General features: G+C 47.5%; 1 protein-coding gene across 9 annotated transcripts in view; it reads right to left on the reverse strand.

Annotated features, from left to right (window-relative positions):
* The window catches only part of LOC129715537 (misshapen-like kinase 1), a 230,204-nt gene that overhangs the window by 85,786 nt on the left and 127,359 nt on the right, over nucleotides 1-17,059 (reverse strand). For all 9 annotated transcript variants that reach the window (XM_055665413.1, XM_055665411.1, XM_055665412.1 and 6 more), the window contains exons 6-7: nucleotides 12,148-12,238; nucleotides 4,387-4,517 (exon numbers count right to left, since the gene is read on the reverse strand). In XM_055665413.1, the coding sequence (XP_055521388.1) occupies nucleotides 4,387-4,517; nucleotides 12,148-12,238 (222 nt within the window). The remainder of the gene's footprint in view (nucleotides 1-4,386; nucleotides 4,518-12,147; nucleotides 12,239-17,059) is intronic.

Consider the following 17,059-nt stretch of genomic DNA (forward strand, 5'->3'; position numbering starts at 1 on the left):
GTTAGCATATTACATTATTTTGTCTGGATAATGGTGTACAATTTTGGTCGCCCAATTATAGGAAGGATGTCAACAAAATAGAGAGAGTACAGAGGAGATTTACTAGAATGTTGCCTGGGTTTCAGCAACTAAGTTACAGAGAAAGGTTGAACAAGATAGGTCTTTATTCTTTGGAGCGCAGAAGGTTAAGGGGGGACTTGATAGAGGTTTTTAAAATGATGAGAGGGATAGACAGAGTTGACGTGGATAAGCTTTTCCCTTTGAGAGTAGGGAAGATTCAAACAAGAGGACATGACTTCAGAATGAAGGGACAGAAGTTTAGGGGTAACATGAGGAGGAACTTCTTTACTCAGAGAGTGGTAGCTGTGTGGAATGAGCTTCCAGTGGAAGTGGTGGAGGCAGGTTCGATTGTATCATTTAAAAATAAATTGGATAGGTATATGGACGGGAAAGGAATGGAGGGTTCGGCAAGGACTTGTAGGGCTGAGATGGCCTGTTTCCATGCTGTAATTGTTATATGGTTATATGTTATTTCTAGCAGTATTATTTGAACACTTTGGGGGGGGGGGCGGGCAGCAGGCTCTTTATACTTTGTAGGACGTTACATACAGTGTAGTCTCATGGAGTGACCAGATCAGACCAGGCAAAGGAGAGAGAGGACACAGTTCTCACCTGATGAGCGAATGGAAAGTCACAGCTTGTAACAGAATAAGAAGTATCTGGTTTGAATCATCTCTTTCTTTGGACAACTACTTCAATAAAGAATAAATTAAACTGGAAATAGCGATGGGAAAATCTGTTTCTATCGTCTGTGTAAGTTCACTCCTGCCTGCCTGTGTATTAATGGCAGCGGAAAGTTGGACATTGGAAAACACCGATTGAAGCACGGAGATCCGGATTGCTCACCCAGCCCTGCTCCAACTCCAGAGGAATCCGGGTTGCGGTGTGTTCTTGGGGGGCGCAGCTGCCGAACTTGCACGGAGATTCCCTGCTTGCCAAATCCAGTGCTGCTGCTGCCTATTAAGGGACCCTTCTTCAGACTGATTGAGAAGGTTTTTATTTAGTACTGATTTAGAAGGTTTTTAGATGGGCATATGCTTGTGCAGCAATGGAGGGATATGGATCAGGTACAGGCAGGAGATACGTTTAACCAGGCATCGTGTTTGGCACAGCCTTTGTTGGGATAAAGGCCCTGAACCTGTGCTGCACTGTTCTATATATATAGACCAGAATACAATACAAATCAAATTTATTGTCATTATAACCTCAAAAGAAGTTCAAACGAAATTTGGTTTCTGCAGTCATACAACGAGAACCAAGACACACACCAACACAATTTACACAAACATCCATCACAGTGAATCTCCTCCTCACTGTGATGGAAGGCAAAGTCTTGTCTCTCCCCAGTGTTGCATTCTTCTCCCGATGTTAAAGCCCCCGGCGGGCGATGGCAAGTCCCGCGGCCGTTAAGGCCACGCCGGGCGATATAAGGCCCCGCTCCGATTCTTAATGTTAGAGCCCTCGGTGGGCAATGGCAAGTCCCGCAGCCATTAAAGCCGCGCCGGGCGATGTAAGGCCCCGCTCCAGGTCACCCTCAACCCCGCAACTCGGGCGGGAGAAGTTGCCGTTGCGGGAGCTCCGAAAAGCGGTCTCCAACTAGGGACCCGCGAGCTCCCGATGTCACCGTCCACAGAACCTGCAGCTGGAGCCTCCGAGCTCCGGAGTTGGGTCCCACCGTAGCTCTCCATGCTCTGTAGCCGGCCAGCCCCACGAAGGTAAGTCCGCAGGCACCGCGACTGGAGCCCCCAGGTCGTTTCGGTTGGAGGCCGCTCCACGGTGCTAGGCCACAACGACAACGGAGACCCGACAGGAAAATGGTCGGGTCACCCGTACAGGGAAGAGATTTAAAGTGTCCCCCCCCCCCCACACAGCTAAAAACAATATAAAAACCATAACAAACTATACATTCAACGGGACAAAAATAAACAAATACAGACGGACTGCAGAGGCCGCTGCAACGTCAGGCACATCTTGAAACCTGAACAATTTGAATTGAGCATAAACACGTAACACACAACCCCACTGTGGGCGGATTGCCTGGGAACCTGCAGCACACTCACACCCACATCCATGTTCACAACCAACACACACCAATGATTTGTGGAAATAAAACACAATTTTGTCAAGTGTCCAAAGATTTAAAAATATATATATTTATAGAAATACATTTTGGTGATGCAGGAATGATCATGAATCATGACCATATGCAGTGATTCAATAGGCCTATCGAGTCTCATGGGTGGCACGGTGGCGCAGCAGTAGAGTTGCTGCCTCACAGCGCCAGAGACCCGGGTTCGATCCTGGCTACGGGTGCTGTCTGTACGGAGCTTGTACATTCTCCCCGTGAACTGCATGGGTTCTCTCCGAGAACTTTGGTTTCCACCCACGCTCCACAGACGTACAGGTTTGTAGGTTAATCGGCTTGGCTTAGCTTGGTATAAATGTCATAAATGTCCCTAAAGTGATATTGTTAGTGTGCGGGGATGGCTGGTCGGAGATTTACGGTACCCGGGGCTCTTGTGAACATTGATCATCATGTTGAAAAATCGTCACGTCTTCCCTGAATGCCTGCCGTTAGCGCTAAGAGACGTCCCCGAGCTCTGACGTACCCGCTACGTTCTTTTTCCGTGCTTACCACGAGTTTGTTTTTTTTTAACTCGGGAGAGCTCTTTTTAAACTTGGGGCAGAGCTTTGAAGGATTAGTGCACAAACTAACCTCGAGTGATGCTGTCCGCTCTTTAGACTTTAGAGATACAGCGCAGAAATAGGCCCTCGGCCCAATGAGTCCGCGCCAACCAGCGATAGTCCCGTACACTGGCACTGTACTACACACTACAATTTTTACCAAAGGCAATTATCCTATAAGCCTGTACGTCTTTGGAGTCTAAGGAGGAAACCGGAGCACCTGGAGAAAACCCACGTGGTCACAGGAAGAAGGTACAAACTCCGTACAGTCAGCACCTGTAGTCAGGATCGAACCTGTGTCTCTGGCATTGTGAGGCAGCAACTCTACCGCTGCGCCACTCCTCTCTGGGGAAGGTTGATCGAAGAACCGCTGCTATGAATAGGCACGGTCATGCTCTCACACAAGATTGATTCAAAGATACAGCCTGGAAACAGGCCCTTCGGCCCGCCATCGATCACTCGTTCTATGTTGTCCCTCTTTCACCTACACACCAGGGGACATTTATAGGCCAATCAACCTACAATCCCGCATGTGTTTGAGATGTGGGGGGCAACCGGAAACACACGCGGTCACAGGGAGAACGTGCAAACTCCACACACACAGAGGCAGACAACAACCGAGGTCGGGATCGAACCCAGGTCTCTGGCGCTGTGAGACGGCAGCTGTACTGCTGTTTTGGGATGGTTTTAAGATGGAGAGTGTGGTTGTTGGGGGGGGGGGGGGGGGGGGGGGGGGGGGGGGGGTGGGTGACAGGGGTTTGGCCAAGATTGGCTATCTTGCACGTTTAAAATGAGGATGAATTCAGAATTGATTATTGTCGGAACAATGGAAGCCTGCTCCGAGCTAACGTCATTTCAAAATTGTTTCCTTAACTATGGTTTGATAACGGCAAATAACCTTATACTCAAATTTTGGAAAAATGCACCCACCCCAACGCTGAAAATGTGGATCACAAACATGTCTGAAACGTTACATCTCAAAGATATGAGATTCATTCTAGCAGGAAAATCTGAACAATTCTTAAAGATATGGTTACACAAAACAGCTGGAGAAACTCAGCGGGTGCAGCAGCATCTATGGAGCGAAGGAAATAGGCAACGTTTCGGGCCGAAACCCTTCTTCAGACTGGAAGAAGACTTAAAGGTATGGTGTCCTTTCATCGATTTATTACAAGTATAATATGGTGCAACATAACTCTGGTAATTAACCGTTTCAGAACTGGGTGAGGGGTGTGGAAAGATATGAAGTAGGTATATCACTTTTCTTTTCTGTTCTGTTTTTTCTTCTCTTCTCTTCCCCCCTTTTTTTCTCTATTCCTTTCGTGCCCTCTTTTTTTCTACATCTCTATGAGCTCTTTCTCTCTATTTATTCACAAATTACTTTAAACTTTTGGGGCCTACACATGACTACTTTCCTTAATCTCTTCATTTTTCTTCTTTTCTTGGGTTTATTATTTTTATATTGTTACATTTAAAACAAGAAGTTGTACACGGAATGTATTATGTTATATGCCATGGTTTATACGACTGTACCTTGCTTCTATTCAAATATTAAAATGAGGATCAATTGCTGTTGGAAGGGAACTCATCGGAGAACAGACGAGGCACCTTGCTCCGTGCTGGTTTAGTGCTTGTACGTACCCTGTAATCGTAAGTGGCGTCAGGGTTTTCATCGCAAGCGATCACCTCTGGAGCCATCCAGTACGGGGTGCCGATGAACGTGTTCCTTCTTCCCACGGTTCTGTCGAGTTGGGCGCTCACACCAAAGTCAACTGCAAGGGAAAGGGAAATTGCCACCATTCAGAAAGCTCAGACGGACACCAGAAACTAAATATAAAAGCAACATTTTTAAATCACTCAATCAGCCCTTTCAGTGTGGTTTGTGTTAATTTCCAGCACCTACAAATGTTGCAGGAGCATAGAAACATAGAAATTAGGTGCAGGAGTAGGCCATTCGGCCCTTCGAGCCTGCACCGCCATTCAATATGATCATGGCTGATCATCCAACTCAGTATCCCGTACCTGCCTTCTCTCCATACCCCCTGATCCCCTTAGCCACAAGGGCCACATCTAACTCCCTCTTAAATATAGCCAATGAACTGGCCTCAACTACCCTCTGTGGCAGAGAGTTCCAGAGATTCACCACTCTCTGTGTGAAAAAAAAGTTCTCCTCATCTCGGTTTTAAAGGATTCCCCCCTTATCCTTAAGCTGTGACCCCTTGTCCTGGACTCCCCCAACATCTTCCTGCATCTAGCCTGTCCAACCCCTTAAGAATTTTGTAAGTTTCTATAAGATCCCCTCTCAATCTCCTAAATTATAGAGAGTATAAACCAAGTCTATCCAGTCTTTCTTCATAAGACAGTCCTGACATCCCAGGAATCAGTCTGGTGAACCTTCTCTGCACTCCCTCTATGGCAATAATGTCCTTCCTCAGATTTGGAGACCAAAACTGCACGCAATACTCCAGGTGTGGTCTCACCAAGACCCTGTACAACTGCAGTAGAACCTCCCTGCTCCTATACTCAAATCCTCTTGCTATGAAAGCCAACATAAGAGCGTTAATAGCAATCTGTTCTCAGTTGAGTTTATTGTCACCTGTACCCAGGTACAGTGAGAAGCTTTTGTTGCGTGCTAACCAGTCAGCGGGAAGACAATACGTTACACAATTGGTAAGGTTTACATTCTTACACGTGACATTCTAAACATGACCGAAACAAGGCAGAAGGGTCTCGACCCGAAATGTCACCCACTCCTCCTCTCCAGAGATGATGCCTGTCCCGCTGAGTTACTCCAGCATTTTGTATTTATTTTCGGTAGAAACAAGATGCACTCGGCTGCCATCTGCTCCACATCTGAGCAAAGATATTGATTAGCCCAGTTTACATTATTGTCACAGATTCAGATTCAGATTCAATTTTTATTGTCATTGTCAGTGTACAGTACAGAGACAACGAAATGCATTTAGCATCTCCCTGGAAGAGCGACAGTGTACCGAGGTACAGGGAAAAGCTTTTGTTGCGTGCTAACCAGTCAGCGGAAAGACAATACATGATTACCGAGCCATTCACAGTGTACAGATAACATTTAATACAAGATAAAGCCAGTAACGTTCGATTAAAGATAGTCCGAGGGTCTCCAATGAGGTAGATAGTAGCTCAGGACCGCTCTGGAATTGTTGGTAGGATGGTTCAGTTGCCTGATGGTTCAGCTGGGGAGAAACTGCCCCTGAATCTGGAGGTGTGCGTTTTCAGGGGTTATTTAGAGAAGGCAGGAGAATGGGGTTGAGAGTGAAAGATAGACCAGCCATGATTGAATGGCAGAATAAACTTGATGGGCTGAATGGCCCAATCTGCTCCTGGGACGTATGAACCTGATGGGAGAGAGGAGAAGGACCACTCCCACTTCCTCCCTCTCCCATCGGGCAAGAGGTACAGAAGTGTGAAAACAAACGCACACCTCCAGATTCAGGGACAGTTTCTTCCGGGCTGTTATCAGGCAACTGAACCATCCTACCACAACCAGAGTGGTCCTGAACTACTATCTACCTCATTGGTGACCCTCGGACTATCTTTGATCGTACCTTGCTGGCTTAATCTTGCATTAAACATTATTCCCTCCTCATACACTAAGGTACACAAAACTGCTGGAGAAAATGCCCGAAACGTTGCCTATCTCCTTCGCTCCATAGATGCTGCTGCACCCGCTGAGTTTCTCCAGCATTTTTGTGTACCTTCGATTTTCCAGCATCTGCAGTTCCTTCTTAAACACATGTATCTATACACTGTTGATGGCTCGGTAATCATGTATTGTCTTTCCAATGACTGGTTAGCGTGCAACAGAAACTTTTCACTGTGCCTCGGGACACGTGACAATAAACTAAACTGAACTAACACAAACTGCACCGTGTCAAAGCTCACTCACTGTGATTTTAGTTTTGGGGGGGGGGGGGGGTGGGGGTAATTTTAAAATTTAATTACTTTATCAGCTCCAATCACAGAGCCTCACTTCTTCTCTCCTCTTCCAATGCACCCCACGCACATCTTTTCCTTAGGTCTTAAATATAGTTATTCTATCATGTTCAAATTCCAATGAAAGGTGTTCGACTCAAAATATCAAGCACTCCTATTAAGGCAGATCGTGCTCGGATTGCCAAGTGCTTCATAGCAATTTTCTCTTTATTTTAGTCGTTTCTCAGTGATTTCAACACGCCACATTATAGCTTCGCTGCCATCCATCTATCTGTGCAGTCCCATTGTTTCTTCATTGGAAGGCTTTTAAATGCTTTTATTCCGTTCCGTGCATGATAATGGGGAAATAAAGGCAGCATTTCTCATCTTCCTCACACCAGGCAGCATTCTGTGGAATACCAGGGGTTGTGGATGCAATGAGGTGCAGAATTAAAAAGGCAAATGTATCTCCTTCTACACCAGCCTCAGTCTGCAGTGGGTGGCGTGGTTACTAGTTTATCCTTTTAGTCACGGTGCCAAAGATCTGACAAAATGGCAGGTGGGTGGATTCTTCTGGCTGCTGTTTATGCATTGCCAATTTGTACTCATAGAAACATAGAAATTAGGTGCAGGAGTAGGCCATTCGGCCCTTCGAGCCTGCACCACCATTCAATATGATCATGGCTGATCATCCAACTCAGTATCCCGTACCTGCCTTCTCTCCATACCCTCTGATCCCCTTGGCCACAAGGGCCACATCTAACTCCCTCTTAAATATAGCCAATGAACTGGCCTCAACTACCCTCTGTGGCAGAGAGTTCCAGAGATTCACCACTCTCTGTGTGAAAAAAGTCCTCCTCATCTCGGTTTTAAAGGATTTCCCCCTTATCCTTAAGTTGTGACCCCTTGTCCTGGACTTCCCCAACATCGGGAACAATCTTCCTGCATCTAGCCTGTCCAACCCCTTAAGAATTTTGTAAGTTTCTATAAGATCCCCTCTCAATGTCCTAAATTCTAGAGCGTATAAACCAAGTCTATCCAGTCTTTCTTCATAAGACAGTCCTGACATCCCAGGAATCAGTCTGGTGAACCTTCTCTGCACTCCCTCTATGGCAATAATGTCCTTCCTCAGATTTGGAGACCAAAACTGTACGCAATACTCCACGTGTGGTCTCACCAAGACCCTGCACAACTGCAGTAGAACCTCCCTGCTCCTCTACTGAAATCTTTTTGCTATGAAAGCCAACATACCATTCGCTTTCTTTACTGCCTGCTGCACCTGCATGCCTACCTTCAATGACTGGTGTACCATGACACCCAGGTCTCGCTGCATCTCCCCCTTTCCCAATCGGCCACCATTTAGATAATAGTCTGCTTTCCCGTTTTTGCCACCAAAATGGATAACCGCACATTTATCCACATAGAAAACATAGAAACATAGAAAATAGGTGCAAGAGGCGGCCATTCGAGCCAGCACCTTCATTGTGATCATACTCAAAGTAGCAATGAATATGAGGAGTGCAGCTCGTGGAGTCATAGAGGCATACAGGGTTGAAACAGGCCCAACTTGCCCACACCGACCAAAATGCCCCCATCTCTACACTCGTCCTACCTACCTGTGTTTGGCCTCCACACATGTTCACGGTGACTCTCCTCCTCGCCCCTGTCCCATCTATGTACCTGTCTAAATGTTTCTTACATGGTGCAATAGTACCTGCCTCAACTACCTCCTCAGGCAACTCGTTTCCATAGACCCGCCACCATTTGAGTGAAACAGTTACGCCCTCGTTCAGTTCAGTTTTATTTGTCGTATGTACAGGTTAACACAGGGTCAACGACACAATGAAATGTGTTTGACAAGTCGACGGGTCACCTCAGCAATGATATTACTCAGCAAGGATAAAAATAAGATTTAAAAAAAGATAAAAGTGACATTGGTAAAAGACAATAATAAATAAAATAATCGACATATATGATGTGTTTATGACAATAGACAATAGACAATAGGTGCAGGAGTTGGCCTTTCGGCCCTTCGAGCCTGCACTGCAATTCAATGTGATTATAGCTGATCATCCCCAATCAGTACCCCGTTCCTGCCTTCTCCCCATATCCCCTGACTCCGCTATCTTCAAGAGCCCTATCTAGCTCTCTCTTGAAAGCATCCAGAGAACCGGCCTCCACCGCCCTCGGAGGCAGAGAATTCCACAGACTCACCACTCTCGACCCGAAATGTCACCTATTCCTTTGCTCCATAGATGCTGCCTCACCCGCTGAGTTTCTCCAGCATTTTTGTCTACCTTCCATAAATTTGCAGCTTAAACGCTGACTGACAGAACAATGATCGGCCAGATTGGACATGTCCTACTTGTGGTCGAAAAGATACACGCGGCCTATCGTCCAGAATGTTAAGCGGCAGACCCAAACTTGTCTTTTCTTTTGGGGCCACAGGGAACTGCAGCTGCTGGTTTACAAAAAAAAAAGACCCAAAGCACTGGAGAAACTCAGGGAGTCAGGGAGCATCACTGGCGAACAGGGTTGGTGAAGTACAAGTAGGACATTTGGCCCATTAAGTCTACTCCGCCATTCAGTCATGGCGAATCTATATTTCCCTCTTCACCCCATTCTCCTGCCTTCTCCCCATAGCCTCTAACACCTGTACTAATTAAGAATCTCTGCCTTAAAAATATCCAATGACTTGGCCTCCACAGCCGTCTGTGGCAATGAATTCCACGGATTCACCACCCTATGACTAAAGAAATTCCTCATCTCTTTTCTAAATGAACGTCCTTTCATTCTGAGGCTGTGCCCTCTGGTTCTGGACTCTCCCACTAGTGGGAACATCCACTCCCCATGCACTCTATCCAGGAGATCTTCGGTTTCGGTATCCAGGCTTTCACCATTCGGTAAGTTTCACTGAGGTTCCCTCCCTCATCCAGCGAGTATAAGCCCAGTGCCGTCAAACGCTGGTCCCATGCCGACACAGGGCAGGCTGAAGTGTCCCTGACATTGTTCATTCCCTCTACAGATTCTGCCCCTGACCCATTGAGTTCCCCCAGCACTGATTTTTGTTTAAGATTCCTGCACCTGCAATTCCTTATCTCTCATTTGGGGCAGACGAGCAAGGGAGGCTTCCTTTGTCTTGAACAAAGAGTTCTCACGACAAGCTGGTCACCGATGCCGGGAATCATTTCTTTTTAATTTCAGACTGTGTAACAGAATTCAATGCAAGGGTGAAATTTGAACCCTGAAGGGCCTGTCCCACCAGCATGCGACTGCACGCGGCAAACACGACCTAACGTGGTCGCTTGAGCCGTACGGCCTCGCGGGGCTGGTCCCACTTCGATTGCCGGAGCCGTATGGAGTTGTGCGGGGCTGGACCCACATCGCGCGGCTGATTGGTGAGTATGATGTCAGGACCAGCCCCGGACAACTCCAGAGGGCTCCGCGGTTGGACGTGGGACCGGCCCCGCGAGGCCGTACGCCTCAAGCCACCACGTTTGGTCGCGTGCAAGTGGGACAGGCCCTTCACATCCTTAACCTGCCCACTTGTACATTGTGCGAACAGTGGCACACAAATAAATCCCTTTACAGAATTACATTGTGTATTCAAGATAGTTAAGGGCCTATCCCACTTGGAAGTCATTTTCGCGACATCATTTACGCGTCACGATGCACGACGCGCGCATGTTGCGTGGTGACGTAGGCAGTGACGAGCGCTCGCACGTGGTGCCCCAGGATTCTGGGATTCAGAACATCTTCGTGCGCCACCATCGTGACACGCAAATGATGCCCCAGTGAGACAGGCCCTTTAGATATAACTCTTAGGGCTAACCGAATCAAGGGATATGGGAAGAAAGCAGGAACGGGGTTACTGAAATTTGATGACAGCAATGATCATATTGAATGGCGGTGCTGGCTCGAAGGGCTGAATGGCCTACACCTGCACCTATTGTCCATGAATCTGCTAGTTTTCAACTCTTCCTGCCATCTCATTCTTCGTACACCTCTTAACGTTAGCTCTAACTGGCTAGCTGTTTTCCCTTGCTTTTAGGATGAAATTGGCAGATGCTCCCTTTAATATAAATGTATTTGACCTTGCTGCACTCAGGTTAATATTGCTATGGCAACTGAAGAGAGCAAATTACTGTAAACACACGTACACATACCCGAGATTGTCAGAGGCTACTGGTGGTTTAGTCTGAATTTCACAGACTCGTATGCTGACCCCATATCCCTTCTGAAGCACCATGTCCTGACAAAGACAATTGCAGGAAGATACTGCATGGAAACAAACCTTTTTGCCCATAATAGACCATCCATTCACACTACACACGTGGAGTGTCACCTTGTCCTGGTGGAGAAGCTTGTATGGAACCGAGATCCTGAGAGCGATGCCGCCTGGAGCCACGCTCCTGGTAGGGCCACCCATGGCGGCAAGGTCGAGGGGGAGGTCTGGTCTCTGACAAAGAGCTAATCCAACCAAGACCTCAACGGTGGAACAGGCGGATGATGATGGCTGACCTTAGTAGAGCGTCACAACGGCTGGGAAGTTGGATGAAGGCTGCAGCAGAAAAGGGTCTCCGGCCGTCTTGGACTCCATGCCACTGGATCCCAACCCAGATCTGCCAAGGACCGTGGGGTGGCTGTCTGTGCACCAGTCTCCCCACGTTAAACAAAGTCACACACAGGCATCCTCCAACCCTGGAGACACCCATGGTCAGCCATGACTGAAGGGGGCCTAAGACACACATTGAGTTCCTCCAGCACTGCTTTTGTTTGAAGAAGCATCACCCATTCTTTTCCTCCCCACAGATGCTGCCTGACCTGCGGAGTTACTCCAGCATTTTGTGTCTATCTTCAGTATAAACTAACATTTGCACTTCCTTCCTACACATAGAAACATAGAAAATAGGTGCAGGAGTAGGCCATTCGGCCCTTCGAGCCTGCACCGCCATTCAATATGATCATGGCTGATCATCCAACTCGGTATCCTGTACCTGCCTTCTCTCCATACCCCCTGATCCCTTTAGCCACAAGGGCCACATCTAACTACCTCTTAAATATAGCCAATGAACTGGCCTCAACTACCTTCTGCGGGAGAGAATTCCACAGATTCACCACTCTCTGTGTGAAAAATGTTTTCCTAATCTCGGTCCTAAAAGATTTCCCCCTTATCCTTAAACTGTGTGTGACCCCTTGTTCTGGACTTCCCCAACATCGGGAACAATCTTCCTGCATCTAGCCTGTCCAACCCCTTAAGAATTTTGTACGTTTCTATAAGACCCCCCCTCCATCTTCTAAATTCTAGCGAGTCTATGTGAATGTGAATCTTGGGGAGATCAGTTCTCAGGAGACTTCATTTACATTGTGTTCTCTTGGCAAATCTATAGAAGAGCCCAAAACGTAGCTTTGATATATTTACTCAATAGGCCACGCAAATGGCTTGGGACTTACCCAGTTTAACTTCGGCATTTTCTGTCAGAAGCACATTCTGTCCCTTGATGTCTCTGTGAATAACTTTGTGAGCATGAAGGTGAGTTAGGCCCTGTCCAGGAGACAAAGAGAAAAAGAAAATGAATATTAACATTACTAAACATCTATCTATATTTAAAACTGTGTGTGTGTTTCTGCCTGTCTTGTGGGTGCCACATTCGGCCGTTGGTTCCATGCTACGCCAGCACTCCGTCATTAAACTCCGTCATTTTTTCCATGTCGCTAGCTCATAGAAACATAGAAATTAGGTGCAGGAGTAGGCCATTCGGCCCTTCCAGCCTGCACCGCCATTCAATATGATCATGGCTGATCATCCAACTCAGTATCCCATACCGGCCTTCTCTCCATACCCCCTGATCCCCTTAGCCACAAGGGCCACATCTAACTCCCTCTTAAATATAGCCAATGAACTGTGGCCTCGACTACCCTCTGCGGCAGAGAGTTCCAGAGATTCACCACTCTCTGTGTGAAAAAATTTCTTCTCATCTCGGTTTTAAAGGATTTCCCCCTTATCCTTAAGCTGTGACCCCTTGTCCTGGACTTCCCCAACATCGGGAACAATCTTCCTGCATCTAGCCTGTCCAACCCCTTATGAATTTTGTAAGTTTCTATAAGATCCCCTCTCAATCTCCTAAATTCTAGAGAGTATAAACCAAGTCTATCCAGTCTTTCTTCATAAGACAGTCCTGACATCCCAGGAATCAGTCTGGTGAACCTTCTCTGCACTCCCTCTATGGCAATAATGTCCTTCCTCAGATTTGGAGACCAAAACTGTACGCAATACTCCAGGTGTGGTCTCACCAAGACCCTGTACAACTGCAGTAGAACCTCCCTGCTCCTATACTCAAATCCTTGTCATTCATTTTACATCCCATTTTGCACTCCCCAAAACTTTTTTTCTTTTTATGTACCCATTTTTTAATAAAATCATACCCCCCCCCCCCCCCCCCCCTCCCCCACTCACTCATTTTGTCGCCTCCTGCTGGCCAGCGACCATAACGGCTGCTGGCGCCCGCCTCTCGCCTCAAAGACGCCATTTAAAAACAGCCGCACTGCTGAGTGCTGGAATCTTATCTTCGGGGGGGAATGGCTTGAGTTGGAGAACCACGTCTCCCGTGGGGGCTACGGGTAGGGAACGGGTGCGTTAGGGGAGCAGCACTTGGTCTAGTATATTATAAAATGAACAGCTCGGCTAGCTCAGTCGGTAGAGCATGAGACTCAATCTCAGGGTCGTGGGTTCAAGCCCCAGGACGGACAACACTTCCTTTGGGGCAGCACGGCGGTAGAGTCTCTGCCTCACAGCGCCAGAGACACGGGTTCGATCCCGACTGCGGATGCTGTCTATACAGAGTTTGCACGTTCTCCCTGTGACTGTATGGGTTTTCCCCGGGTGCTCCAGTTTCCTCCAACACTCCAAAGACGTACAGATTTGTAGGTTAGTTAGCTTTGGTACAGATTGTAAATTGTCCTTGTGTTTAAGAAGGAACTGCAGATGCTGGAAAATCGAAGGTAGACAAAAGCGCTGGAGAAACTCGGCGGGTGCAGCAGCATCTATGGAGCGAAGGAAATAGGCAACGTTTCGGGCCGAAACCTGAAGGAGTGGCTGTGGAGAGGATGTTTCCACTAGTGGGAGAGTCTGGGACCAGTGGTCACAGCTTCAGAATAAAAGTACGTACCTTTAGGAAGGAGATGAGGAGGAATTTCTTTAGTCAGAAGATGGTGAATCTGTTGAATTCATTGCCACAGACGGCTGTGGAAATCAAGTGAATGGATATTTTTAAGGCGGAGATAGATAGGATTCTTGATTAGTACGGGTATCAGGCGCTATGGGGAGAGGGCAGGAGAATGGGGTTGTGAGGGAAAGGTAGATCAGTCATGATTGAATGGCGTAGTAGACATGATGGGCCGAATGGCCTAATTCTGCTCCTATCGCTGATGAAGTATAAACTGAAACGGGCACAAGGGCTTCTTTATTGTCTATAAGGTTCACTGTTCACTCTAATGCTCAATTATATTCCACACCATTTGAACAATGCCCTTTTTGAATTAGCATGTAATGGAGGTAGATATTTGTGATAAAAAATGAACAGAGTTTTCCGTAACAAGCCCCTGATCAGAGTCTGGTTATCTGAAGCTGGAAACATAGAAACATAGACAATAGGTGCAGGAGTAGGCCATTCGGCCATTCAGATTCAGATTCAGATTCAATTTTAATTGTCATTGTCAGTGTACAGTACAGAGACATTCAAGCCTGCACCGCCATTCGATATGATCATGGCTGATCATCCAACTCAGTATCCCATCCCTGCCTTCTCTCCATACCCCCTGATACCTTTAGCCACAAGGGCCACATCTAACTCCCTCTTAAATATAGCCAATGAACTGTGGCCTCAACTACCTTCTGTGGCAGAGAATTACACAGATTCACTACTCTCTGTGTAAAAAGACAGTAGAGATTGTAAAACGCTGCCTTAAGGGCCTGTCCCACTTACGCGATTTTTACCGGCAACTTGCCGGCACCCGTCATAGTCGCAGCAGGTGGCTGAAAATTTTCACCATGTTGAAAATCCAGCGGAGACCAGAAAAAGATTCGACTCTTTGGGCGACTACTCACGACCATACAGGGGTCACCCCGCAACATGTCGACACGTGACCCCTGTATGGTCGTGAGTAGTCACCCAAACAGTCGTACCTTTTCCGGTAGGCGGCGCGACTCTGGTCAGCAGCGGCCTCTGCAGCCCGTCCGCGTTTTTATTATTTTCTGTCTATGTTTCTATGTAGTTTTTCTTATTTTATGTTGGGGTGTGTGTGTGGGGGTTGGGGTGGGGTGGGAGGGAGGGGGAAACTTTTAAATCTCTCCCTGCACGGGAGACCCAACCTTTTCTTGCCGGGTCTCAGTTGTCGTTGGGGCTGCAATGAGGTGCGGTCTCCAACAGGAAGAAGCCGGGGACTCTGGTGCCGACGACTCACCGTCACCGTCGTGGAGCTGGCCGAGTCCGGAGCGGGTGGAGCGGTGGTGGAGCGCTGCTGCTGTGGCCCGACCTCCGGAGATTAGGAGGCTGCTACTGCGGGTCTGCGGACGGCGGCACCGGGAGCCCGCGGGTCCCTGGAGGGAGACCGCCTTTCTGGGCTCCTGCAACGGCGACTTCTCCCGCCCGAGTTGCGGGGTCGAAGAGCTCCTGGAGCGGGGCCTACATCACTGCCCCACGCGGCTTGGAATGGCCGCGGGACTTTGCGAGCGCACGCCGGGGGCTCCAACACCAAGACCCGGTGTGCGACCTCGCACCACCCGGCGTGGCTTTAATGGCCGCGGGACAATCGCCATCGCAAGCCGGGGGCTTTGACTTTGACTCTGACATCGGGGGGGGGGGGGGAAGAGTCAGTGGAGAGATACGTTTTTTTTTGGCCTTCCATCACAGCAATGTGATGGATGTTTATGTAAAATGTAAATTATGTTGTGTCTGGGGTCTATTTGTCTGTAATGTATGGCTGCAGAAACGGCATTTCGTTTGGACCTCAAGGGGTCCAAATGACAATTAAATTGTATTGTATTGTATTCCTGGTCGACGCTGGATTTTCAACATGGTGAAAATTTCCGGCCACCTGCTGAGACTATGACGGGTGCCGGCAAGTCGCCAGAAAGAATTGCGTAAGTGGGACAGACCCTTTAATATTTCAAATGAATTTCTGTGTTCTGGTACACAGCCAAAAGCACATTTTTTTTAACCTTTCATTTTCCTTCATGGATTTCTGTCTGGATTTTGGTTAAAAAAAAACTGGGAGCAAATTGATCTTGATAGATAATTCTGCACATATTAAGATCATGTACATAAAGTTTTTAATGACGCGTCTATACCCTGAAGTTAGTTTGGAAATCATTGCAACAGAAAGCTGACTTAGCCAAAAGCAAAGACTCCCACAGTACAAATATCAAGGAACGGCAGAATCAGCAGCGATGAACTTCAACTGTTTAAAGTTAAGATAATATTGAACGTGAACTGGGTGGGTTTTTCTCTCTCTGTCTGTAATATTATTGTAACTGACAAAGATCCTTCCTCCTGCTTCATTTTCCTTCCTTTAGCAATTATTGAGAATGACTCCAACTAGAGTCAAGCGAGCATTGGTTTAGTTTAAAGATACAGCGCGGAAACAGGCCCTTCGGCCCATCGAGTCCGCGCCGACCAGCGATCCTTGCACATTAACGCTATCCTACACACACTAGGGACAATTTTACATTTAGGCCAAAGCCAATTAACCTACAAACCTGTATGTCTTTGGAGTGTGGAGGGGTGGAAGATTGCAACCTTCACATGATCCGCCCTGTTTCAACTAATGCAATCAACTCGTCGTGCACAAACGGAAGATCAAATAGAACAAGTTGTCCAACAACTTTAGGCTGTGCACGCCACAAGAAAGAAGAAGAAGAGTGTGGGAGGAAACGGAAGATCTCGGAGAAAACCCATGCAGGTCACGGGGAGAACGTACAGACAAGCACCCGAAGTCAGGAAGGAACCCGGGTCTGGCGCTGTAAGGCAGCAGCTTTACCGCTGTGCCACCGTTACAGGAGAAGCAATTACTTCGAAGCCTGGACTAATGTCTATTAGCGATGAGAGGTTGGGCAAAGCTGGATTGTTTTCTCTGGAGCATGGAGGCTGAGGGCAGACCTGATAAAAGTAGCTAATATAATTATGAGATGCATCGGTAGAATAGACAATCAGAATCTTTTTTCCCAGTGTGGAAATGGTCAAGACTAACGGGCGTAGCTTTAAGGCGAGAACAGCAAAGTTCTGGGGCAAGTTTTGGATTGACTCAGAGGGTGGGTGCCTGGAATGCACTGTGTTTAAGGAGGAACTGCAGGTGCTGGAAAATCGAA

Source organism: Leucoraja erinacea, unplaced genomic scaffold, assembly GCF_028641065.1.
Source record: "Leucoraja erinacea ecotype New England unplaced genomic scaffold, Leri_hhj_1 Leri_122S, whole genome shotgun sequence".
In the NCBI taxonomy this organism is placed as follows: Eukaryota; Metazoa; Chordata; class Chondrichthyes; order Rajiformes; family Rajidae; genus Leucoraja; species Leucoraja erinaceus.